The sequence below is a fragment of the Boleophthalmus pectinirostris genome, unplaced genomic scaffold, assembly GCF_026225935.1.
Source record: "Boleophthalmus pectinirostris isolate CB_2022bp ecotype Guang Dong unplaced genomic scaffold, ASM2622593v1 HiC_scaffold_21, whole genome shotgun sequence".
Classification (NCBI taxonomy): Eukaryota; Metazoa; Chordata; class Actinopteri; order Gobiiformes; family Gobiidae; genus Boleophthalmus; species Boleophthalmus pectinirostris.
The window spans coordinates 36,758,910-36,784,648 of NW_026571175.1; the positions used below are offsets into that span (position 1 = coordinate 36,758,910).

Consider the following 25,739-nt stretch of genomic DNA (forward strand, 5'->3'; position numbering starts at 1 on the left):
TGTTTTGTTATTTTACCTTTTACATCCCTTTTAATTAAACACTATTTAATTTATTTCATTATCCATCTTGGTTTTTTTAACGAGATGGGTCGTTAACAAACTGGGGGCTCGTCCGAGAGTTTAATACCCTCTCCCACCATAAAAAACTGGTAATGATGATTGATTAATAGATTTGTATTAGGTAAGTTTTGTACTCTATTACCACTATAATTTACCCTATTTTGTCTGTAAATAAATTCCTATCCCTAATATGAAATTCAGCTCAAATTCGCTTGTATAACTGCGAGCCTCGGTGCGCTTCGTTCGACTGGAGCGGTCCTTCAGTCTCTTCTTCACACAGTAAAAACGCTCACAGGAGTCCGTTCCTTTAATCTCCGCGCCCTTGTTTTCCTTTTGTGCGGTCGCAGATTCGTACCGGGCGGAACACGGAGACGTTCCGCTGCAGTGGGCTCTACGATCAGATCTCTGAGGACTGTGCCTTCTCCATCATCTACGGAGACCTGTACGACAGCCTGGACCTGGTGGCCCACAGCGCAGAGGTGGCAAACATCTGGGTCACTGGACTCAGGTCAGAGCCTCAGTCGTGGAACACACTCCTATTAGGATTTAGCCATGATATCGAACATGTTTGTCTATGGCGGGATGTTCAGCAGTTGCCGTGGAGATTAGGGTGACCATACCAATAAAAAGAAAATCTATGGAATATTTGCTCAACTGAATAAAATCTACTGGGTCCATCGAGTCTCTTAAATTCCATTTTAACGATGTCCATAAGGCTCTGGCTGAATTTATATATATATATATATATATATATATATATATATATATATATATATATATATATATATATCATAATCTCAATCATCACACATCTCCATAATTTTCAATGATATGACCATTTTCATCAGCCCCGATGAAGACCAAGTAGTCGAAACGCATTGGCGTGACTATTAATAAATTCACAGCAAATCAGAGCCTCTGCCGTCCTTTTTCTATTTTACGATATGACAATTTTGTTCAGATTTTGAGTGTTTTTTCATAATTACCCAAAAACCACAAAGGCCAAAGATGAAATGAGAGACATAAAGTTAGTTTTTTTTGTAGTGATCAGAGATTTATCAGATAAAACGATACGATATATCAATATTTCAATATTTTTGCACATTCCTATTTCTTATTGATGCTTTGACAAGTAGGTTACAGTGCACACGTCTGAAAACGTCATGATATAATAATACCTCTATTAAAGATTTTACTTTTCACAGTTTCAAGTCTTTTGAGTTCTAAATTTGTTTATTTCAAGTTCCATAATGTGTGTTACATTTGTTACAATTCAGGATCTGTCGCTTATTCAAGATCCTTGAAGTCCCAAAGAAATTAGACTTTTGCCACATCTCAGAAATTAATGATGATAGAGACATAAAACTGAACCAAATGATCCACAATGTCCATATTTATATTCAACTATATTCAACCATTGATACCACTGGACTAAGTTAATAATTTTTGATGTTATTAAAGAAAAACTAAAAGAATTAAGGCTTCTGCAGGAACTAGACTTCAGAGGTTTGGTGGACCCAGTAGACGTTGAGTTTTGTGTCTTCGTTTCACTTCGTCAGCTGCTGTTTGTTCTGTGTTTTTACATAAACAGTTTTCGGTTTGAGTCTTTTCCTGGTGTTGGCGTCGCCTCTGGTCAGATTCACCACAGTGCGACTCTGACTCAGCCTCGTGGAGATTCAGACTCAGACGTGAGCCCAGTGTTTGTGACTCATGATGATCTGGTGGTGTTAGGCTGAACTCTGGGTGCTTCTGGGTGCCTCGGGGTGATTTTGGGTGCTCCTTGGTGCTTGTAGGTGCTTCTGGGTCATTCTGGATGCTCCCGGGTGATTTTGGGTGCTTGTGTATCCTTCCTGAGTGCTCCCGGGTGCTTGTGGGTGCTCCTGGGTGATTCTGAATGTGTATGGGTGCTTCTGGGTGCTTCCTGGGTGCTCCTGGGTGCTCCTGGGTGCCTCCTGGGTGCCTCCTGGGTGCTTGTGTGTGTTTGTGTGTGCTCCTGGGTGCTTCTGAATGCGTGTGGGTGCTCCTAGGTGCTGGTGGGTGCTTGTGGGTGCTCCTGGTGTGTTTAAACAATTTTATTCAATATCGTCACATGACGACGTTACGAACCCAGAGAATCAGAAGGAGCGAGTCACAGTGACGTGTCCAATCAGGACGAGACTCCAGCTCCTAAATCAGAGTATCAGAGTTTTCAGGAGTCCCACAGTCCCCATCACATCTGGACCAACATGAACTCGTGGAGCTGGAGGCACCAGATCGTTCTGGAGCCATTTTCCATCAGATTAATGTGAACGAACACTGCACCCACAACAACACCACTCACATACACACTAGTGTGAATGGGGCCTTAGTATAAATACCTGAGAAAAATTGAGGATTGTTAGAATGTGACTTTGGATCCTTCTGACCCTGTGGCAGGTACCTGGTGCAGTACGGGCGCGGGGCTCTGGACCTGCTGGCGCGCTCTCAGGACAGCGTGCGCGTGGGCTGGCTGGAGCACATGTTCACCAAGGCGGAGGAGGCGGAGCGTCTGGAGGAGGAGGAGCAGGGACTCCGCCTCCTGTCGGCGGTCAGGCTCATCCAGGGAGTGAACCCCGGAGTGACCAGCACCAAACTGGAACAGCGCTTCAGAGAGCTGCAGAGGGCCAGAGACAGGGGCACAGGCGACAGGGGCACAGGCGACAGGGGCACAGGCGACAGGGCACAGGCGACAGGGGCACAGGCGACAGGAGCACAGGCGACAGGAGCACAGGCGACAGGGGCACAGACGGACTGACCAACGGAGCAGAGGCTGAGGTAAGATCCACACACCTACAACTCTACTCGTTTTACAAACATCACTGCTGGAAAAGTACTCTGGAAAGTACAATTTCTTTAAAAGGTTACTCGAGTAAATGTAACTGAGTAAAAGTACTGCCCACCTCTGAACATAACAGCAAAGTCTGAATACATTAGGCACAGATTAGGAGAGGCGTTCAACTGCATGAGGTAAGAAACAACCAGAACAAAATTAGACGTATGTTTTGATGTTTACTTAGTCATTTTAGCTCAGGAGAGATCCCTAGATTACTCAAACATGCATGGATGACATAAAAAAGCACTTCACGCTGAGGGAACAATGTTAAAACATGATAGAAAATTCCAAAAGGTCAATTCTGCACCATAATAACCCTCTCCTTTAATGTTCTATATTACACCTAAATGACTTTTGTGAGCTTCAAGTCATTTTCTAACACATCTATTCCTTCAAAACAGACTTGGACTTGTGTTTTGTTTCATTCACTTGTTTGAATAACTCTTTATGATTAGTCTCTCTACAGCTTCATAGCCCAAAATGCTCTGTTCCAACTTGTGATGTCATGAAACTGTAGTTTGTACCTTTTATCTTCAGTTCAGTCGAGATTCCAGAGCTGAAATGATCCAAATGATTCTAGTGAAGGTGTATCACCACATGACATTTCTTATTTCTTATTTATTTATTTGTAAAGGGACACCACATATAGCCAGTCTGGCTCCACCTAGTGCCTCCGCTCACAAAACCCCATAAGTGAGTTCAAGCGCCAGCCAATCAGAGACGAGCCAGACATTCCGTGTTGGCAACGATTCCTGAGATCAAGGAATTAATTGAGTTTCATCAAGGTGAAGGATGTTATTGTCCTTCTTCCTATGGGATTTGGGAAAAGCTTAATATACCAGTTATCCCCGTTTGCGGCGCATTACATACGTCAAACCAAACAGCAGCGATTGGTTAAATAACAAAAGTACCCGCCTACTGTCGAGTGAACAAGTCCTAACACTGCAAGGTCAGACGGTTTCCATGAAGTGAAACCAGCTGATCAATCAGGCTACAGCACATGTTAATGAGCATTTAAAATGTAAATATGCAAGGATTAAAGCAGCATGGCTCATTTCCGTCTTCAGTCCCTCGACAGGTTGATGTGAAATCATCTACAGGACTGAGAAAAGTACAACAACAATCACACAGAAGTACACAACACCAGCACACACTGTACACACAACACACACACTGTGCAGATTTCAGACAGTTCATTTGAAGTAAAAAAAAACCTCGATATAACAAATGTAATTTTGTTAAACATGGCGACATATTTGAGTGGTGAACAACAGTTCTTTTAAAGCTTTAGAAAACGCTGCAGTGCTGAAAGTTCTCGTACATGAGCTTCTCTGTGTTTCATGTCTGAGCTGCTCCATAAGCAAAAGAGTTTGTCCAAAAGAACTTTTCCTAAACGACAGAGCGGCCGCCTCTAGAGCTGCTCTTGTTGTTGATTTGGATTTCTTCTCACAAACTCCAGGAGCAAGATTATTAAAAACTTTGTACAACTTAACTCTGCAGATTTGATCATGTTGTCCCAGTTAAAAAATTTGTATTGGTCAAGTATTCTGCCATAGTGATAAATGAAGTTCTTAAGTGATTTTTTTTATAGATAGTTTCAGCTCATTAAAGAGAAGTTTTGCTTGTCAGAGTCCAACAAGGTTGAACAGAGTGTTTTTAGTTTGAGAGAAGAACTCCGCCTGTGTGCAGGTTTGTGTGTTAAACATGTGAATGAAACGAAACACAACTCCAGGTGTGTTTGTGATGAAGAAACAGCATTATAACTGCATACAGGCCGTATAACACATCTTGAAAGCGTCTGCTCGTTGTGTCGTCCTCAGGCAGAGGGCAGGAGGACGGGCCGAGCGCTCAGGAACGAGAGGGTCTCCAGAGCCGACTTCATCCAGGTGTTCCACGACTTCTGCACGCGACCAGAGATCTACTTCCTGCTCGTGAAGTTCTCCAGCAACAAGGAGTATCTGGACACCAAAGACCTGAGCCGCTTCCTGGAGGCCGAGCAGGGCATGACTCATGTGGGTAACACAAAGCTCCCAGACTCTGTACCTCCGAGCACGTGCAGAGGATCATACACTACCAGTCCAACACTCCTTCTCTTTCAGTGTATTCTTTCCTTTTCTTTCTTCATTTTATACACATACAGAAGGCATCAAATAGAAAACGCAAGATACAGTGTGTGTCATAAAGTGCAGAGAATCATCTCCTCTCACCATCTTCAAAAAAGACCTGAACACTCACCTGTTCAAAACTTCTCAACTGCCTCAAGTGCATCTCTTTTTTATCTGTTTCTTTCTTTTGTGTTTTGTCTTGAACTGTGTGAAGTATCTTTGTGTGTCATGTATTATTATTCTTATATAAACAAAATCCTCCATACCCTCCTCTGTCCCCTGTGCCCAGGTGAGCGAGGACACGGCCCTGAAGCTGATCCAGACCCATGAGCCGTCGGCTCAGGGCCGGGAGCAGGCCTTCCTCTCTCTGGACGGCTTCACCAGTTACCTGACCTCCCCCGAGTGCCACCTGTTCGACCGTGACCATAAGCTGGTGTGCCAGGACATGAGCCAGCCCCTGTCTCACTACTACATCAGCTCCTCCCACAACACCTACCTCATCGAGGACCAGTACCGCGGGCCCTCCGACCTGTCCGGGTACATCCGGGCGCTGCGTATGGGCTGCCGCTGCGTGGAGGTGGACGTTTGGGACGGAGATGGAGACGAGCCCGTGGTCTGTGCCGGACACACCCTCTCCCCTCCTCTCGTCTTTCACTGCGTCCTGGAAGCCATCGGGCGCTTCGCCTTCGTGGCCTCGGATTACCCGCTCATCCTGTGCCTGGAGAACCACTGCTCCCTGCGGCAGCAGAAGGTGATGGTGGAACACCTGCTGAGGATACTGGGGGATAAACTGTACCGAGATGAGCCAAAGGAAGGAGATCTGTACTTACCATCGCCACAAGCCTTAAAACATCGGATTTTACTGAAGGGGAAGAAGCTCGGGTTGGGCGCGGTGAAGGAGGGCGAGGTCAGCGAGGAGGATGAAGGTGCAGACATGGTGGCCAAAATGAAAGCCACAAATAGCGGAGAAAAGGAGCAGAAAAATGTATCGCTAAACGTCTCCGCAAATGCCAGTCCTCAGAAAACTTCACCCAGGAAGTTCAGGCTGCTGAAGGAGCTGTCAGACCTGGTGACGCTCTGCTCCTCCGTGCGCTTCGTGGACTTCCAGACCTCGTCCAGGACTCAGAAGCCGTGGGAGATGTGCTCACTGCACGAGGCCCTGGCACTCAGGCTGGCCGGGGACAGTCCAGGGGACTTTGTGAACCATAATAAGCACTTCCTGACGCGCGTGTACCCCAGCCCCATGCGCGTGGACTCCAGCAACATGAACCCCCTGGACCTGTGGAAGTGCGGCTGCCAGCTGGTGGCCATGAACTTCCAGACGGCCGGGCTGATGATGGACCTGGCGGCCGCCTGGTTCCGGCAGAACGGGAACTGCGGGTACGTGCTGCGGCCGGGCATCATGAGGCAGGAGGTGTCCTACTTCAGCGCAGACACCAGGGACTGTGTGCCCGGCGTGTCCCCGCAGCTGCTGCACGTCAAGGTACCAGCTCCAAGTGTCCAGTGTTTTTGTAATTAAGAATAAATCTGCATTACAATGATTATCAGTAAAAGCTGATTTGATCTGAACATGTTTACCTCGTATCTGGTCTGTCTGTGGTTTGGACGGAGGTTCTTCTCCCTCTGTGGTCTGGGGTGGTTCTGGGTTCGGTGATTGTAGAAGAGACTGGCTGGTCAGGCGAGTAATCCTCTGTGTTCATGGTTTTTGTAGGTGATCAGTGGTCAGAACCTGCCCAAACCCAAAGGCTCCGGGGCCAAAGGGGACGTGGTGGACCCGTACGTGTACGTGGAGGTGCACGGGATCCCGGCGGACTGCACCGAGAGGAGGACCAGGACCGTCACCTACAACGGAGACAACCCCATCTTTGACGAGAGCTTCGACTTCCAGATCAACCTCCCCGAGCTCGCCATGGTGCGCTTCGTGGTGCTGGACGACCACTTCATCGGGGACGAGTTCATAGGTGGGCGGGGCCGGGGGTCACGGTCACACTGGAGAGTTACTCGTTAAAGGGCCACATTACACTGTGGTCTATGTTAGAATGTTACTTCCTCATCACAAACAGACCTGGAGTTGAGTTTTGGTTCATTCACACGTTTAACACACAAACCCTGTAGATTTACATTGAGTTCTTTTCTCAAACAGAAAACACTCTGTTCCACCTTGTGATGTCATGTGGTATTACAGTTTCTGTTTTACCTCATCACCAGAGCACACAGTCATGTGTAGTGTCATGTAGTACGTGAGGCTGCAGTGAACACTGGAGGAAGTACATGTGTTTGTACATGTTTGACCACAAAGCTGCAGATATTGTGTGTACAGTGTGTGTGCTGGTGTTGTGTTCTTTTGTGCGCGTCAAACTGAAGCCGAGGGACTGAAGAGCAACGCTGCTTTAATCTTTACATTTATATTTTAAATATTCATAATATGTACTGTCCCTTTACAAATAAAGAAGTAACATTTATCTGATTTACCTAAATTACAAAAAAGCTCAGGGGACAGAAGATAAGTAAATAAGTAGATTTAGGGTTTCGTTCCACTTTAAACTCAAAGTTCACTGTTATCACTTTTGCGGTTTGTGTAATTAATCCAGTTTTAATAGAGATCTAGACATTTCTTATGGTCAGTGATCATGTTTTTGTCAAATCTCCCAGCTCTTCCAACCATGTGAACTGTGATTAAATGTGGACCTTAGTAAATGGAGCTGTGTGTTGGAGAACATGAACGTAACCATGGTTCTCCTCCTCAGGTCAGTACACCATCCCTCTGGAGTGCCTCCTCCCCGGGTACAGACACGTGCCCCTGCAGTCCCTCACCGGCGAGGAGCTGCCCCACGCCCGCCTCTTCGTCCACGTGGCCCTCACCAACCGCCGAGGGGGAGGCAAGCCCCACAAACGAGGCCTGTCCGTGAGGAAGACCCGAAAAGGCCGAGAGTACACCGCCCTGAGGGACCTGGGGCTGAGGCCTGTGGACGAGGCCTTTAAGATGGCCGGCCCCCTGCTGAGAGAGGCCACGGACCTCAGGGAGAACATGCAGGTGAGGAGAGAGGCCACGGACCTCAGGGAGAACATGCAGGTGAGGAGAGAGGCCACGGACCTCAGGGAGAACATGCAGGTGAGAAGATCTGCATGTGAGAGGAACAGAGATGGACTTAATGTGATTTACAGCTTTAAATGGAAGAACTTTCTTCTCTATTCCCATGTGTCCTTATATCTATGAACCAGGACTAATCCAGGTCTAAACCAGGTCTAAACCAGGTCTAAACCAGGACTAAACCAGGTCTAAACCAGGTCTAAACCAGGTCTAAACCAGGTCTAAACCAGGACTAAAACCACTAAACCAGGTCTAAACCAGGACTAAACCAGGTCTAAACCAGGTCTAAACCAGGTCTAAAAACTAAACCAGGTCTAAACCAGGTCTAAATCAAGACTAAACCAGGTCTAAACCAGGTCTAAACCAGGTCTAATCCAGGTCTAAATCAGGACTAAACCAGTCTAAACCAGGTCTAAATCAGGTCTAAACCAGGTCTAAACCAGGTCTAAAATCCAGGTCTAAACCAGGTCTAAACCAGGTCTAAACCAGGTCTAAATCCAGGTCTAAATAAACCAGGTTCTATCCAGGTCTAAACCAGGTCTAAAACCAGGTCTAAACCAGGTCTAACCAGTCTAATCCAGGTCTAAACCAGGTCTAAATCCAGGTCTAAACCAGGTCTAATCCAGGTCTGATCCAGGTCTAAACCAGGTCTAAACCAGGTCTAAATCCAGGTCTAAATCCAGGTCTAAATCCAGGTCTAATCCAGGTCTAAACCAGGTCTAATCCAGGTCTCTAAACCAGGACTAAACCAGGTCTAAACCAGGTCTAATCCAGGTCTAATCCAGGTCTAATCCAGGTCTAATCCAGGTCTAATCCAGGTCTCTGATTCCCCGTCTCGTTGTGTGTGACAGAATTCCATCGGTCTGTTCCGGGAGCTCTGCGGCGTGTCTGCGGTGGCGAGCCTCATGCAGTGTGTGTTGGCCCTGAGCTCCAGCGTGTGGGGGCCGGACGGGGCCCCTCTGCTGCTGTTCGACCTCAGGGACCAGTACCCCGTCCTGGAGCCTGTGGGGCCCCTGCCGGAGATCCTGCGCCGCCTCGTCACCACCTACGAGCTGGTGAGTCACACTTATGTAAATGTTTTTATTTTACACTCAACTGACTCTTGGTGCTGTGTGTAACTTTTACCTCCAATATTCCAAAGTGCGGCATTAAAGCTTTCAGTCTCCATAGAAACAAACAGGAGACACCACCAGGCCAATGTACAAGTCAGATCTGTGAAAAGGCGACTCCGCTCACAGTCAGAATGCACATTTAAAGGGTATTTTTGAGCAATAAAAACACCCTTAATTGAGTAAATACATTTTATATAAGTTTAAAACCATATTGTGGAACATTCCAGGGAAAGAAACTGCATCTCCATGGAAGAAAAGGCCCAACCTGAAAAGTCACGCAGTGCTCCTCAAAGTCATGTTCCCTCCTCAAAAACAGACCTGGAGTTGTGCTTTGTTTCAGTTTAAAGTTCTGCTGCTCGAAGGACTTTCCTGAAAAATCGTTGCAATTGTGTAAACAAACATGTTTCTTCTTTTATAGCAACGAGTTTATTTCAAATCTTAAGGTTCAGACCGCGGTGTCAAAAAAAGCCCTGGATGTCTTTATTTCGACGTCTTTGCATTTGAGTTTAGACGCCCCTGACCTGCGTCTTGGACTCCGTCTCCAGGGAGTCCAATCCCCTGGAAACAAGTGATATTTCTCCCAGAACAATGAACCAGACTGAGAGAGACTTTAGTATTTTTATGACATAAAACCATCAGTGAAGGAGATCGGCTCGATGACCGCAGTGTGTTTATATTTATACTCTACTAATGACACTGGATCAGTCCTGGTTTAGTCCTGGTTTAGTCCTGGTTTAGTCCTGGTTTAGTCCTGGTTTAGTCCTGGTTTAGTCCTGGTTTAGTCCTGGTTTAGTCCTGGATCAGTCCTGGATCAGTCCTGGTTTAGTCCTGGTTTAGTCCTGGTTTAGTCCTGGTTTAGTCCTGGTTTAGTCCTGGTTTAGTCCTGGTTTAGTCCTGGTTTAGTCCTGGTTTAGTCCGTTATCCGTTTTTTCTATTATTCATTTAAACACAAAATTGAAAACTGAAAAAACACAATCTGTTTTTTCATTTTGGTTTTGAAGACAAATCATGAAGAAAATTGTTTTTTTTTTGTTTATTTTATTTTCTTATTTTTGGTTTTATTTTGAAATGTGAATGAACGAACGACACACGGACTGAACCTGCTGATGTTTTTCAGATCGTGTGGTACGTTTCTTTCTCTAGTCTCAGTAAATCGAGTCTCGTCTTTGGGCTGTTTTGTCTGTTTCACTCAAACCCTGTGGACCAGAAAAGCTCCGGTTGAGTTCGATCAGCAGCTCCAGTCTCCCCCTGAGCTGGAGTCACTTTCACTTTTTGTTCTGGATGATCCTCCCTCGTCACTCGGTGAAATCCTCCACCACACGAAGCCAGGATTTCTGCGGTACAGAGTCTAGTCCAAGTCCAGACCTGAACCCTGGAGACGCTGCGGCGCCACCTGAAAACAGCGACGAAACCCTCCGACTGATTTAAAACAACGCAGCAAAGACGAGCGGCACAAAGATCCTCCACAGCAACATGACAGATTCATTAAACGTTTTCACAAACGCTCGACTGCTGCAGGTTCTCAGGTTTAGAGGGAAGTAGTTTTTCACGTCTAGGTTCAGATCACTTTTCTTTTGTTCCTTTAATAAATAAAATTGGCACTTAAATATTAGACAAAGATAATTCAACATGACGTGCAGTTTTAAGTTTACTTGACCTGAAATGATGAAGAGTGACACGTCACAGCTCTGGTCACTTCTGAGGTTCTGCTCCACCAAAAACTCTTTCATGTTTGTGGTGTTTGTGGTGGTCAGTGTTTGTGGTGGTCAGTGTTTGTGGTGGTCAGTGTTGTGGTGGTCAGTGTTTGTGGTGTTTGTGGTGGTCAGTGTTTGTGGTGGTCAGTGTTTGTGGTGGTCAGTGTTTGTGGAGTGGTCAGTGTTTGTGGTGGTCAGTGTTTGTGGTCAGTGTTTGTGGTGGTCAGTGTTTGTGGTGGTCAGTGTTGTGTGGTGGTCAGTGTTTGTGGTGGTCAGTGTTTGTGGTGTTTGTGGAGGTCAGTGTTTTGTCAGTGTTTGTGGAGGTCAGTGTTTGTGGAGGTCAGTGTTTGTGGTGTTGTGTGGTCAGTGGTCATGGTGTTTGTGGTGGTCAGTGTTTGTGGAGGTCAGTGTTTGTGGAGGTCAGTGTTTGTGGTGGTCAGTGTTTGTGTGGTCAGTGTTTGTGGTGGTCAGTGTTTGTGGTGGTCAGTGTTTGTGGAGGTCAGTGTTTGTGGTGTTTGTGGTGGTCAGTGTTGTGTGGTCAGTTTGTGTGGTCAGTGTGGTGGTGGTCAGTGTTTGTGGTGGTCAGTGTTTGTGGTGGTCAGTGTGTTTGTGGTGGTCAGTGTTTGTGGTGGTCAGTGTTTGTGGTGGTCAGTGTTTTTGGTGGTGTTTGTGGTGGTCAGTGTTTGTGGTGGTCAGTGTTTGTGGTGGTCAGTGTTTGTGGTGGTCAGTGTTTGTGTGTTTGTGGTGGTCAGTGTTTGTGGTGGTCAGTGTTCAGTGTTTGTGGTGGTCAGTGTTTGTGGTGGTCAGTGTTTGTGGTGGTCATTCTTTCTGGTGTTTCTCCTAAATCTTCTGTCAGGAAAAGTCTGTTGCTTTGACTTCGGGGAAAAACATTTTGGAGAAACTGTAAATAGGATGAATTAAAAGTCTGTGTTGTTTTCTTAAACTTTTACACACTGTGTGTGTGTGTGTGTGTGTGTGTGTGTGTGTGTGTGTGTGTGTGTGTGTGTGTGTGTGTGTGTGTGTGTGTGTGTGTGTGTGTGTGTGTGTGTGTGAACATGTGGAATGTCTCTTTATTCTGTTGTGTGTTTCTTCTCTTGTCTCAGATGGTTCAGGCGAGTCGAGCTGTGATGGAGCAAAGTGACGGACTCCACCAGAAGATCCTCCACATCCAGACCACAGGTCAGACCTCCTCCTCTGCACCCTCAAACCTCCTCCTCTGCACCCTCAAACCTCCTCCTCTGCACCCTCAGACCTCCTCTCTGACCCTCAGACCTCCTCCTCTACACCCTCACCTCCTCCTCTACACCCTCAGACTCCTCCTCTCTACACCCTCAGACCTCCTCCCCTCTACCCTCAGACCTCCTCCTCTCCTCAGCTACCCTCAAACCCTCCTCCTCTACACCCTCAACCCTCCTCCTCTGCACCCTCACCTCCCTCCCTGACCCTCCTCCTCCTCTACACCCTCAGACCTCCTCCTCTACACCCTGACCTCCTCCTCTACACCCTCACCTCCTCTGCACCCTCAGACCTCCTCCTCTTACACCCTCAGACCTCCTCCCTCTACACCCTCGACCTCTACACCTCAGACCTCCTCTCACACCCTCACCTCCTCTCTCTACACCCTCAGACCCTCCTCCTCCTCTACCTCACCCTCAGACCTCCTCCTCTAACCCTCAGACCCTCCTCTACACCCTCACCCTCCTCCTCTACACCCTCAGACCCTCCTCCTCTGCACCTCAGACCCTCCTCCTCTACACCCTCAGACCTCCTCCTCTACACCTCAAACCTCCTCTACACCCTCAGACCTCCTCTCTACACCTCAGACCTCCTCCTCTACACCCTCAGACCTCCTCCTCTACACCCTCAGACCTCCTCCTCTACACCCTCAGACCCTCCTCCTCTACACCCTCAAACCCTCCTCCTCTACACCCTCAGACCTCCTCCTCTGCACCCTCAAACCCTCCTCCTCTACACCCTCAGACCTCCTCCTCTGCACCCTCAAACCCTCCTCCTCTACACCCTCAGACCTCCTCCCTCACCCTCAGACCTCCTCCTCTACACCCTCAGACCTCCTCTGCACCCTCAGACCTCCTCCTCTACACCCTCAGACCTCCTCCTCTGCACCCTCAAGACCTCCTCCTCTACACCTCAAACCCCTCCTCTACACCCTCAAACCCTCCTCCTCTACACCCTCAACCCTCCTCAAACCTCCTCACCCTCAAACCCTCCTCCTCTACACCCTCAGACCTCCTCCTCTACACCCTCAGACCTCCTCCTCTACACCCTCAAACCTCCTCCTCTACACCCTCAGACCTCCTCCTCTACACCCTCAGACCTCCTCCTCTACACCCTCAAACCCTCCTCCTCTACACCCTCAAACCCTCCTCCTCTACACCCTCAACCTCCTCCTCTGCACCCTCAAACCCTCCTCCTCTGCACCCTCAGACCTCCTCCTCCTCTACACCCTCAGACCTCCTCCTCTACACCCTCAGACCTCCTCCTCTACACCCTCAGACCCTCCTCCTCTACACCCTCAAGACCCTCCTCCTCTACACCCTCAGACCTCCTCCTCTACACCCTCAGACCTCCTCCTCTGCACCCTCAGACCTCCTCCTCTACACCCTCAGACCTCCTCCTCTACACCCTCAGACTCCTCCTCTGCACCCTCAGACCTCCTCCTCTACACCCTCAGACCTCCTCCTCTACACCCTCAGACCTCCTCCTCCTCTGCACCCTCAGACCTCCTCCTCTGCACCCTCAGCCATTTTGCAAACACAGATGATTCTCCAGAAGCAGCAGAGATTAAACCAGGTGTGAAAATTCCAGCGTAATCAGAAAAAATCTCAAATCTGTTTCAGATCTTTTTATAGCAGACGGCCTCAGGACGAGTGAACAGAACACACACTTTAAAAACAGCCTCACTGACCTCTGCTTTTCAAACTTACACTGCATATAATTCACTTCTACCACTGTTTTCATTTAGACTGTGTATTTTCTGCCTTTTCCAAGAAGAATATCCAAAAGTTTTATTTCTATTTTACTCTGAAAATCGAGTACTGCGCCTTTAAAAATGTAAAACTGGTCAAACAACTTGGGTCATGGGGAAGAAAAGTTGTAATTGATTCTCCACTTTTTATAAAACCTGACACAGCAGAGACTCGATACAGGCTCTGATTGGACGACAGTGACACAGACAATAATATGTGACGTGAGTGACCCGTGAGTGACCCGTGAGTGACCCGTGAGTGACTCGTGAGTGACTCCTGTGTGCGGCCACATGTCTGGAGATGGCAGGAGATAAGACTCTGGCTGCTGTGGTCTGAACGAGAGACAGAGAGTTAGAGAGAGGGAGGAGACTTGTACTTGGAGTTCCTAATATGGAACTTGACTCCAATTATATTATTATTATTATTATATATATATATATATATATATATATATATATATATATATATTTTTTTTTTTTTACTTATTCCTTTTTATTTAATTATGTATTTCTGTCTTTCTTTCTTTTTATTTATTTATTTACTTCACTTGACTCCTAATTCTTTAAAATTTTGTATTTAAATTTAATTTCAATTAATTAATTAATTAATTTTTTCTACACTCGATTTGATTGTTTTTTATTTTTTGTTTTATTTTAACTGAGACCGGGACCAGACCGGGACTGAGACCAGTTTAGACATGGTTTAGATCTGGTTCAGTCCTGTTTTAGTCCTGTTTTAGTCCTGTTTTAGTCTTGGTTTAGTCCTGGTTTAGTCCTGGTTTAGTCCTGGTTTAGACCTGGTTTAGACCTGGTTTAGTTCTGGTTTAGTTCTGGTTTAGTCCTGGTTTAGTTCTGGTTTAGACCTGGTTTAGTCCTGGTTTAGTCCTGGTTTAGTTCTGGTTTAGTCCTGGTTTAGTTCTGGTTTATTTCTGGTTTAGTTCTGGTTTAGTCTTGGTTTAGACCTGGTTTAGTTCTGGTTTAGTCCTGGTTTAGTCCTGGTTTAGTTCTGGTTTAGTTCTGGTTTAGTCCTGGTTTAGTCCTGGTTCAGGCTGGTGTCGCAGTTTAAGTAAATAGGAAAATCATTATCCGTTTTTTTTTTTTTTTTTCATTTAAACACAAAATTGAAAACTGAAAAAAACTAATCATTATCTGTTTTTTCATAATAAAATAGTTGTTTTTTTGTTTTTTTTTGAAAAACAAATGAACGAATGACACAGATTCTTTCAGACGGGAACAGTTTGATGCCTTAAAAACATTTACACAATTATGATCCTTTTATTATTGCTCAAAGACGACAAAATGATACTTTTACAGACTTTTAAATAAATCACATTTTAGTTTTTCCAAGGGACGTTTCAGGTTGGAGAGTTTTAGAGATTTTGTATTTTCAGTGTTTTTTTTATACTTTAAGATCATTTGTGGATTTCTGTACATTGATAAAACTGTTCTGAGGAAACGTCGACACCGTTTTGCAAAAAACAGAGACATAAACAGAACGTTTTGACGCAGATCTGATCCGTCTGCTGACTCAGAGAATCAATGCGTCTCTGTTTCTGTTTTTACCCCAAAGCACAAAACCTATAAAATATTCAACTCACAAGAAAATGTGAAAAACTCTTACGCAACTTTACCTCTGTGTGTGTGAGGCACTCGTCTGTCTGCAGGTTACACACTTTTAAACCTGTAAAAAAACAAACCACAGACTGGAAAAAGAAAAGTGTGTGACGCCAGCTCCAGGCAAATGAAGCTCACTGAGGCCTGGAGGTAGAGGAGTGAAAAAAGCTAAAACACTTGGCCAAAATGTAAGACGTAAACACACTTCACTCTTGTCTCGAGTTCATTTATTTTAATATAACTCGTCGAGTAAAACGTTCTCTCTCGATCATGAACAGATCATTTCACACTTTAAGGTCATTTTCTGATTTTCTATCTTCACTTTAGGTCGAACTTTTTGCAGTGTATGAGCTGCTCCCTTGATCAGTGTGAGCGCCGTGGCCCCGCCCCCTCCTGCGTTACGCCCATATATGGCAGTGCGCGTTCACTGACGTCACGTATTATTCTGGACGGACGGAATATTTCAGGTGTCCCGATAACGTAGAGAATACAACAGGAAATGAAAATGGTTTCAAACATTTGTGTGTGTTTAAAGTGACATTTTAAACACATTTACGACATAATCTGAAACTAAATAAGTGACAGAAAAAACAAACGTTAAAATGAGATTTAAACGTCCCACACAACGGTAAAAATGAAACACTGACCTGAATTGGAAGCTGTTTCCTGACGGACACTGACCTGAAGCGTTTCCGTGGTTACAGCGGACAGTGACCTGAAGCGTTTCCGTGGTTACAGCGGACTGAAGCGTTTCCGTGGTTGACTGACCTGAAGCGTTTCCGTGGTTGACCTGAAGTGGTTACAGAGGACACTGACCTGAAGCGTTTCCGTGGTTACAGAGGACACTGACCTGAAGCGTTTCCGTGGTTACAGAGGACACTGACCTGAAGCGTTTCCGTGGTTACAGAGGACACTGACCTGAAGCGTTTTCGTGGTTACAGAGGACACTGACACGAGAGCTTTATTTTGTTTATTTTTTTATTTATTTTTGTTTTATTTTATTTTTCCCCGCGGTAACAGAGGACACTGGCCGACCTGGGTCGTTTCCACGGCTACAGATAGGAGATAGGGCGTTTCCATGGTAACAGAGGTGACCGACCCAGGCAGGGCGTAGCCATGGTAACAGAGGCAAATGACCCAGGACGTTGCCATGGTAACAGAGGCGGGGGGGTCTCGCGGTGAAATACATGATATAATATTACCACGTTACGCAATGTTGTGATTTACTGAGACGCACATACACATACACACACATACACACACATACACACACAAGAGACACACACACACAAACACACACACAAACACACACACAAGAGACACACAAACACACACACACACAAACACAAGAGACACACACAGAGACACACACAAACACACACACACACGAGACACACACAGACGCACACACAAAGAGACACACATACACACACTTGTGCTGCAGACTCAGCTACAGCTGCAGGGGCACTGAGTTCACAGCAAGGATTTTACAGACACTGAACCAGGACTAAACCAAGACTAAAGAAGGACTAAAGCTAATTTTAACCAGGATTAAACCAGGACTAAACCAGGTCTCAACCAGGACTAAACCAGGTCTCAACCGGGACTAAACCAGGTCTAAACCAGGACTAAAGAAAACTAAAGCCAGTCTTATCCAGAACTAAATAAGACTAAAAGCAGGTTTTAACCAGGACTGAACCAGGACTGAACCAGGACTGAACCAGGACTGAACCAGGACTAAACCAGGTCTAAACGTGGCTCTTGTGTTGCAGCCATGGAGTTCCACGAGGGGCTGCAGGTCATGGCGTCGAGGGAGGGGCTTAAAGGTCGAAAGGTCACGAGAGCCCTGGAGAGCTTCAGCTGGAACATCACCATCCTGAAGGTGCGTCCTCGTTCTGCTGTGACTGTGAGTCGCTGCTGCTCCTTTGGTCCTTTGTGGGGACACAGAGTCTAAACGTGAGCGAGCGCTGCCTCCGGTGGACACTGCTCTTTCAAGTACTACGTGACATCACACAGCACTGCCCTGACACAGCCACAAACACCAAATGTTCCTCACGGTTCCTTTTCCAAACACCAGAAAAATAAGTTTGAGCTTTTCTGCTGTTACAGTGTTTTCCTGCTCGTGTTCTTACGTTTACACTGAAATGTATCACTGTATGACCGTATCGAAAACCATCTGCGTCCAGACACGTCGTTTCTGCGTTAAAAACCTTCTCTATCCACACAGCTTGGGCACATTTGTTTACGTTTTACTTACTTACTAAACTTAAAATCACATGACTCATTTACATAAACTAAGCTAAAAAAAAATCATTTCTTTCCTTGTGTCGCTGATGTGGTTCAGTTTGTGTTGGACTAAAGGACTCAGTGACTCAGTGGATTATATTATTTATCGAACGGTGAGCTGCAGATTATGAACATTTTAAGATTTGGATTTTGTTACGTTCCTGTTTATTTTATTTGCTAACATCTGCACAGTGTCTCCATAGTAACTGCTGAACATTCTGCCATAGAGATACATGCACAACACCCCTCCTCTTCCAACATTTCCTGTGTCTCGTGCAGGGTCAGGCCGACCTCCTGAAACACGCCAAGGCCGAAGTCCAGGAGAACATGAAGCAGATCCACGACGCCGCCAGAACCGGGAACCTCAGCAAACACAGTCCAGGGACCCGCCGAGTCCAGGTCCAGACCCGGGCCAGTCCGGACCAGACCCGGGCCCAGGACCAGGACCGGGCCCAGGACCACACCCGAGTCCAGGACCACCCCCGGGTCCAGGACCACACCCGGGTCCAGGACCACACCCGGGTCCAGGACCACCCCCGGGTCCAGGACCACCCCCGGGTCCAGGACCACCCCCGGGTCCAGGACCACACCCGAGTCCAGGACCAGCCCAGATCCAGCCCGGACCAGCGGAGGGGTCACCACGGCGCCAGGGGGACGTCCACGTGAGAGCCAATCAGGAGAGAGCTCTGACTATTTAAGGACCAATCAGGAGAGAGACGGCAGCAGGCGGACGTGAGCCTCCGTCACGCCGCCGCCGCCGTCACCATGACGACCGCTCCTCCTGCTCAGAGCTGGAGGACGACGTCTCTCTCTCTTTCCTCTCTTTGCTCTCCTGTCATCCCTCTCTCTCTCTCTGAACTTTCATCTTTCTTTCCTTTTCACTCGCTCTCTCTCCCCTCTTTTTCTTTTCTCTCCCCCACTCTTCTCTCTCTCCGATGCCCGTTCTTTGTCCCCTCCTCTCCCTTTGCTCTCCTCTTTTCTCTCCCCCCTCCCCTTATCCCCCATCTCTCTCCTCTCTTCCCCCTCTCTTCTCTCTGCTCTTTCCCCCCTCTTGGGTCTCACCTCTTTCTTCCCCCATCTTCTCTCCCTCTCTTTCTCTCTCTCTCCCCTCGCTGTCTCCCCTCTCTTCGCTCTTCCCTTTCTCCTCTCTTCTCTGTCTCTTCTCTCTCTCCCTCTGTGTGGGAGTGTGATTGTAGTGAAGCCATTGGACAGGTTCTCTCTCTGTCCCTGCGTCCCTCTGTCCCTCTGTCCCTGTACAGTGTGTGTGTGTGTGTGTGTGTGTGTGTGTGCGTGTGTGTGTGCGCGTGTACGCGCGCGTGTGTGTGCGCGCGCGTGTGTGTGTGTGTGTGTGCGCATCACGTCTGTGCGTCTCAAACATCATTTTTGATAAAAACAAATCAGGAAACAAACCGACGCAAAAACCAACTGAAGACGGAGGCTCCCATTTCTCAAGAAACGCGAGTGTGTGTGGGCGGGGACAGGGGGACAGGGGGACGACAGGACACACCAGCATTTTATAACCTGTAATTCCGGACAAAACCAAACAAAATAAAAAAACAGTGACTGGTTTTGTCTGACGGGAGCGTTCGTTTTGTCTCGTTTCGCTGCAGGGACGTGTCTAACTCGCTGCTTTTTTTATCATGTTGTGAAATAAAAAAGTACAAATAGTAAAAATAAAAACACCAAAAACCTCACGTATCGCAGGTTCATATGAACAATTCAAGACCAAAATAACGAGGCTCAGGCAGCGTTCAGACTGCAGCCTGAAGTGACCCAAATCCAATTTTTTGGCCCCTATATGACCTGGATCTGATCTTTTAATGTCAGTCTGAACCACACAGATCCGATTTTTTCAAATGTGACCCAGGACACTTGGATCTGTGCTCCTGAAACTGATCCATATCTGATCTTTAACATGTGACTTCAGTGTGAACGGTCAGGTCACATTCATCCACCTACACGTCATCAACAAGACACAAACGTCACTATTCTGCGCTGAAGTAGAGAAAACTGTTCATGATCCATGTGACTGAAGTGAAGCACATCTCCACTCACCACAAAACACCACCACCAAAAACCTCGTCCTTCTCCTTCTCAATCTCCTCCTTAAAACAAGTAAGTTGTTCATGTTCTGGCTCTGGTACGAGAGGAACTATAAAATCTCCAGGTGCTCGATGCTGCGTCCATGTTTGGACAACTTCTGTAAACACAGAGACGCTCGCTGCGGTTGACGTCGTCGTGTCTCCAGTGTCACATGTGGGACACTTTTGGGCCGTTTAATGTTCACACTGGAGTCACATACAAGTCACATTTAATTGGAAACCAGCGGCACGGTGGCTGAGTAGCTAGCACTCATGCCTCACAGCAAGAAGGTTCCGGGTTTGATCCCCAGGTCGCCCGGGCCTTTCTGTGTGGAGTTTGCATGTTTCTCCCTGTGTCTGGATGAGTTTCCTCCAGACGCTCCGGTTTCCCCCATCAACCCAAAACATGCTCCAGGTCTCCAAGAACAGTTGATAGTCGAGGTCAGTTAAAAACAATCGATCATAATGATAATAATAATAATCAATGAACCTGTCCAGGGACGACAGGTGGAGATCAGCACTGATGCTACAACCTGATGTACAAACATCTCTCCTGTTCAGGTAAAAATGCAAAAAATTGTGCGCTGTCCCTGTCTCAAATAAATAAATAAATAAAATTAAATAAACAACCTCGCAAAAACATCGGATTTCACAAAAAAATCTGAATTGAGCGTTAAGTCCTGCAGTCTGAACGTAGTTTCAGTTATATTTACAGTTTTGTGGGACAGTTGGAGAAGCTTTCGTCCTCTTCTGTCCGACGAAGTGTTCGCCCCCTCGGCTCGATTCACGCTCCTCGGACTTGGACCAACGTCGGTTTGGTCGATTCCCAGACTGAGCTTTAGCGCCCTCTGCTGGTGCTTTAACAGAACACAGCGCTGACGTGAGAAACGTTCAGAAATATAAATCCAGTGACGTTTCTGCGCTGGGAAGGAGTCTGTTTACGGACGAAACGGGAGCAGAAATCAGACGGAAAAATAAAAATATACACAAACAGAACAAACTAAACGCTCCTGTCAGACAAAAAGACACGTTAAATCTTAAAACTGAAAATAAAATAAAATGATCTGTTGTGACGTCTCGACTTTTACTGTTAACGGAACTTTTACTTGAATCTCAAACAGCGCCAAGGAACTCACCTGTCCACCTGTCCCCCTGTCTCCTCACCTGTCCCCCTGTCCCCTCACCTGTCCCCCTGTCTCCTCACCTGTCCCCTGTCCCCTCACCTGTCCCCCTGTCTCCTCACCTGTCCCCCTGTCCCCTCACCTGTCCCCCTGTCCCCTTCCCCCTGTCCCCTCACCTGTCCTCACCTGTCCCCTCACCTGTCCCTCACCTGTCTCCTCACCTGTCCACCTGTCACCTGTCCCCCACCTGTCCCCTCACCTGTCCCCCTACCTGTCCCCTCACCTGTCCCCCTGTCCCCTGTCACCTGTCCCACCTGTCCCTCACCTGTCCCCTGTCCCCTCACCTGTCTCCTCACCTGTCCCCCTGTCCCCTCACCTGTCCCCTCACCTGTCCCCCTGTCCCCTCACCTGTCCACCTGTCCCCTCACCTGTCCCCTCACCTGTCCCCTCACCTGTCTCCCTCACCTGTCCCTCACCCTGTCCTGTCTCCTGTCCTGTCTCCTCCTGTCTCCTCACCTGTCCCCTCACCTGTCCCCTCACCTGTCTCCTCACCTGTCCCCTCACCTGTCCCCTCACCTGTCCCCTCACCTGTCTCCTCACCTGGTCCTGTCTCCGGTCCTGTCTCCGGTCCTGTCTCCGGTCCTGTCTGCCCTTTAAAAGTTGTCGTCATAAAGTTTCCTCTATTTTTTTAGTTTCTTTTCGAAGCGTCGTGACGTTTAAATCATTGTACAGGATTTTCAGAGTTTTGAGTTTTGAGTTTTGTGTTTTGGATTTTGTGTGAGATCTCGGACAGAACATTCCAGATTATCGTGGCAGTGTGGAACATCTCATCAACTACAAGTAATAAAGTCTATTTTGTACAAATCTGTGTGTGGCTCTGGTTTTAGTCTTAGTTTTTTCTCTGTTTCCTTTTATTTTTAAAATGAAATCTGACAAAAAACTGAAATTAAACACAACTCCAGGTCGGTTTGTGATCAGGAATCGACTTTAGAAGATCAAAAAATAACATGAAATGAGTCTTTTGTTCAAACGTTAAAACACTCTCCTGAAGCATTGAGGTGTTTGGTTTTTACAGATGATCTCAGCCTGAGCTCCTCCTCCAAACCTGAGCCAGGAGAAAGAAAATAGAGCCGAGATTCCCAGAGGAGCCAGATTTCTCCAGAAGAGACTGAAACTGAACCACAGAGCGTGAAAAACCTGAGACCATCCAACCAACCACACTGCGAAAAAACTTGGCCAAAGTTTAAGATCGAAACACTTAAATCTGTCAGAAAATGACTTTAAAGTCGTGTCTGTCCACACCAAATCTCCAAATGCTCCACTTGACCATTTCAGATTTGACTGAAAAAATTCTAGGAGGTTCAGACACTTTCCAACAGGAAAAGTCCCAACTTTTATCTCCCAACTGCTTTTGTTATTAAAAAATATTTTGTCAACTTAAGCAGAGTTTTCCAAGGAGACACTTTCAGATTTCTGTATCTATAAAACTAAAGTCGTTCCTTCAAATTTTCAAGGGTTAAAATTTGTCAAATGTACTTGCAGAATCTGTACTTTTACACATGAGCTTTTGATTTATCACAAATATTCAGAGTTTTCTGAGTTTTCTGAGCTTCTGAAAGTGTCTTCATAGTCCATGAATTCTCTGCATGTGCAGACGCCACAGTTTCAAAAATTAATTTTGCAAAAATAAGGCAGAACAGCATCACAAATGTTGGACATGTAAAAAACAGACGTCTAGTCTTTCTAAAACTGTCCATTTTATGTTGGTGGGTGCTTCATTTTTTTTTTGGTGTAACATGGTAAAATGCACCAAATTTATTTTGTTCCATTTTGAACTCTTCATATCTTGTCGATCGTTCATCACAGAGGCTCAGGTTTAAAATACAAAGTCCACAGTGTCGTGTGTGGGAAGGTTTATGTTCAATATCAAACCTCTGTCTGTGAAACGGAACTTTCCACAGTCCTTCAAAGACGCCCTCACATTTGAAGAGTAACATTTTCGAGCAAATTCAAGCTCCAAAAATCTGTGATAAACCAAAAGCTCATGTGTAAAAGTCAGTCTCAGTTCCTCCCCTCACCTCTGGTCATGACCTGAAGGACCAGATCCACGATACGAGCGACACAAATGAGTTTCCTCCGCAGGGCGTCCGGGCGTCTCCCGTAGAGACAGAGTCAGGAGCTCGGAGTAGAGCCGCTGCTCCTCCACGTGGAGAGGAGCGTCTGAGGGGAGGACGTCTGTTCTGATGTTTCCTGGACGTGTCCCTCAGGAGGTGTTCATGTCCCAATGGGAGGAGACCCCAGGGAAGAACCAGGACACACTGGAGGGACTGTGACTCTGGACTGGACTGGGAGCACCTCAGGTCCCACTGGAGGAGCTGGAGGAAGTGTCTGGGGTGAAGGAAGTCTGGGAATCCCTGGTTAGACTGATGCCCCCGCGACCCGACCCCAGAGAAGAAGAAAACAGATGGACAAACTGCTCTCATGTAAAACTGATTTCAAGAACTTCTATCCAGAATTTATCTTCTTTTAATTTATTTTCAGCCCATGAAAATCAACACTGAACATAAACTGTTTTTTTTTAATTCAATTTTTTTATTAACAATTAAATAGAGACAATACAACAGACAGTACAACAATTTGCTTTCTTTATCACTTCACGTATCTCTCTTTGATAGGATTTATTTATTTATTTTTCTCCTTCCCTTATTCCATTAACGATACTAAGAAGTTAACATGAACTGGTTTTAAGTTTGTTTTAAGTTCGTTTATCTCAATCTTTGCATCTATAAACTTATTTCCAGCCCGTGAACACCGAGCACAGACGCTTCAATCTCATCTAGAGGAAGTTTATTTTAAGAAAACTTGTCGAGTTAAATTTTCTCGCTGCGTGAACAGATCATTTCACACTTTTAAGTCATTTTCAGATAGATTTAAGTTTTTATATTTTACATTTTGGCAGTTTTACAGTTTTTTTTGCAGTGCACAGACAGTGTTGGGAAGGTGACTTTTAAAATGTAATCCCCTACAGATTACAGATTACATCCCCCAAAATGTAGTTTATAACGTAATCCATTAAATTACTTAAAGTGAGTAATGTAATCTGAATACTTTGGATTACTTGATTTGCTGTAGAGAAACAAAGACTAAGATATTTGAACATGAGAAGTTTTATCTGCTAAAAGAAAATAAAAAGCCCAGACTTTACTGAACCAAATTAAAAATATTATTGATAGAAAACGAGGAGCAGACCACACAGCAGGATTTAGTCCTGTTTTAGACCTGTTTTAGTCCTGTTTTAGTCCTGTTTTAGACCTGTTTTAGATCTAGTTTAGACCTGGTTTAGTTTCCAGCAATGAGTGTAATTACTGAAGAAAAAAAAGGCGGGGTACAGCCGAAAATGTGAAAACAGGAAAATACCGCCATGTAATCCTCCAAACAAATAAATTTAAATTTAAACAAACAAATAAATTTAAATTCAAATAAATTTAAATTTATTTCAGCAAAGTAACTGTAATCCAGTTACCACTCACTGAAACAGTAACTGTAACTGAATACAGTTACTCATAATTAGTACTCTGATTACATAACTCTGGTACATGTAATCTGTTACTCCCCAACACTGTGCACAGATGATTATTATTGGGCCTTTCAAAAGCAGAAAACATTTCTCCTCCAAAATTCTCGTAACTTTCAGAACAAAATATAAAACTTCTTTTACCTGAGACACGTCAGAGTTTGGTGCTTCGATTCTGAAAAATCCACGATGTTTCTCAGTCCTCTGCTGTTTGTTTTATTTTTTTTGCAGCTGTGTGGACATCATGTTGTTGTGTTCTGTTGCGTGAGGTTCTGGACGGTCGGAGGATCTCCAGGAGGTTCCTGAGGACGTCAGGTTCTGTTTTCGTTTGTTCACTTCTGATCTGGTTTGGGTTTTTCTTCGTGGTGCTAAAAATACCTCAAAAACCAGAAAGTGTTCCTCTGAGCTGGGTCACCTCTCCACAGATCTCGTCTCCACAGAGAAAGGACGCGTCTCATTCCTCTTTCCTCGCTTCCTTCTCCTCGATTCGTCTCCTCGATCCTCTATTTTTCAGCTGTCAATCAAACGCTCCAGATTAAGTGTCCCAAACCACAGAGGAGACGAGGGAAGGAAACCGCAGAGGAGACGAGGGAAGGAAACCGCAGAGGAGACGAGGGAAGGAAACCGCAGAGGGGACAAAGGAAGGAAACCACAGAGGAGACGAGGGAAATAAACCACAGAGGAGACGAGGGAAGGAAACCACAGAGGAGACGAGGGAAGGAAACCACAGAGACGAGGGAAGGAAACCACAGAGGGGACGAGGGAAGGAAACCACAGAGGGGACGAGGGAAGGAAACCACAGAGGAGACGAGGGAAGGAAACCACAAAGGAGACGAGGGAAGGAAACCACAGAGGAGACGAGGGAAGGAAACCACAGAGGAGACAAGGGAAGGAAAAAGGAAACCACAGAGGAGACGAGGGAAGGAAACCACAGAGGGGACGAGGGAAGGAAACCACAGAGGGGACGAGGGAAGGAAACCACAAAGGAGACAAGGGAAGGAAAAAGGAAACCACAGAGGAGACGAGGGAAGGAAACCACAGAGGAGGCGAGGGAAGGAAACCACAGAGGAGATGAAGGAAGGAAACCACAGAGGAGACGAGGGAAGGAAACCACAGAGGAGGCGAGGGAAGGAAACCACAGAGGAGACGAGGGAAGGAAACCAC

The 25,739-nt window shown here is 46.2% G+C and overlaps 1 protein-coding gene across 2 annotated transcripts in view; it reads left to right on the top strand.

Annotated features, from left to right (window-relative positions):
* LOC110170852 (inactive phospholipase C-like protein 2) overlaps positions 1-20,941 on the top strand; it is a 49,431-nt gene extending 28,490 nt beyond the window's left edge. Inside the window, exons 5-15 of one of the 2 annotated variants that reach the window (XM_055157333.1) lie at positions 408-568; positions 2,476-2,720; positions 2,765-2,853; positions 4,732-4,923; positions 5,306-6,499; positions 6,728-6,977; positions 7,764-8,050; positions 8,959-9,162; positions 12,017-12,092; positions 17,286-17,395; positions 18,079-20,941. In XM_055157333.1, the coding sequence (XP_055013308.1) occupies positions 408-568; positions 2,476-2,720; positions 2,765-2,853; positions 4,732-4,923; positions 5,306-6,499; positions 6,728-6,977; positions 7,764-8,050; positions 8,959-9,162; positions 12,017-12,092; positions 17,286-17,395; positions 18,079-18,465 (3,195 nt within the window). In that variant the 3' untranslated portion in view covers positions 18,466-20,941. The other variant, XM_055157334.1, reaches the window with a different exon arrangement.
* Positions 20,942-25,739: the final 4,798 nt, after the last annotated feature.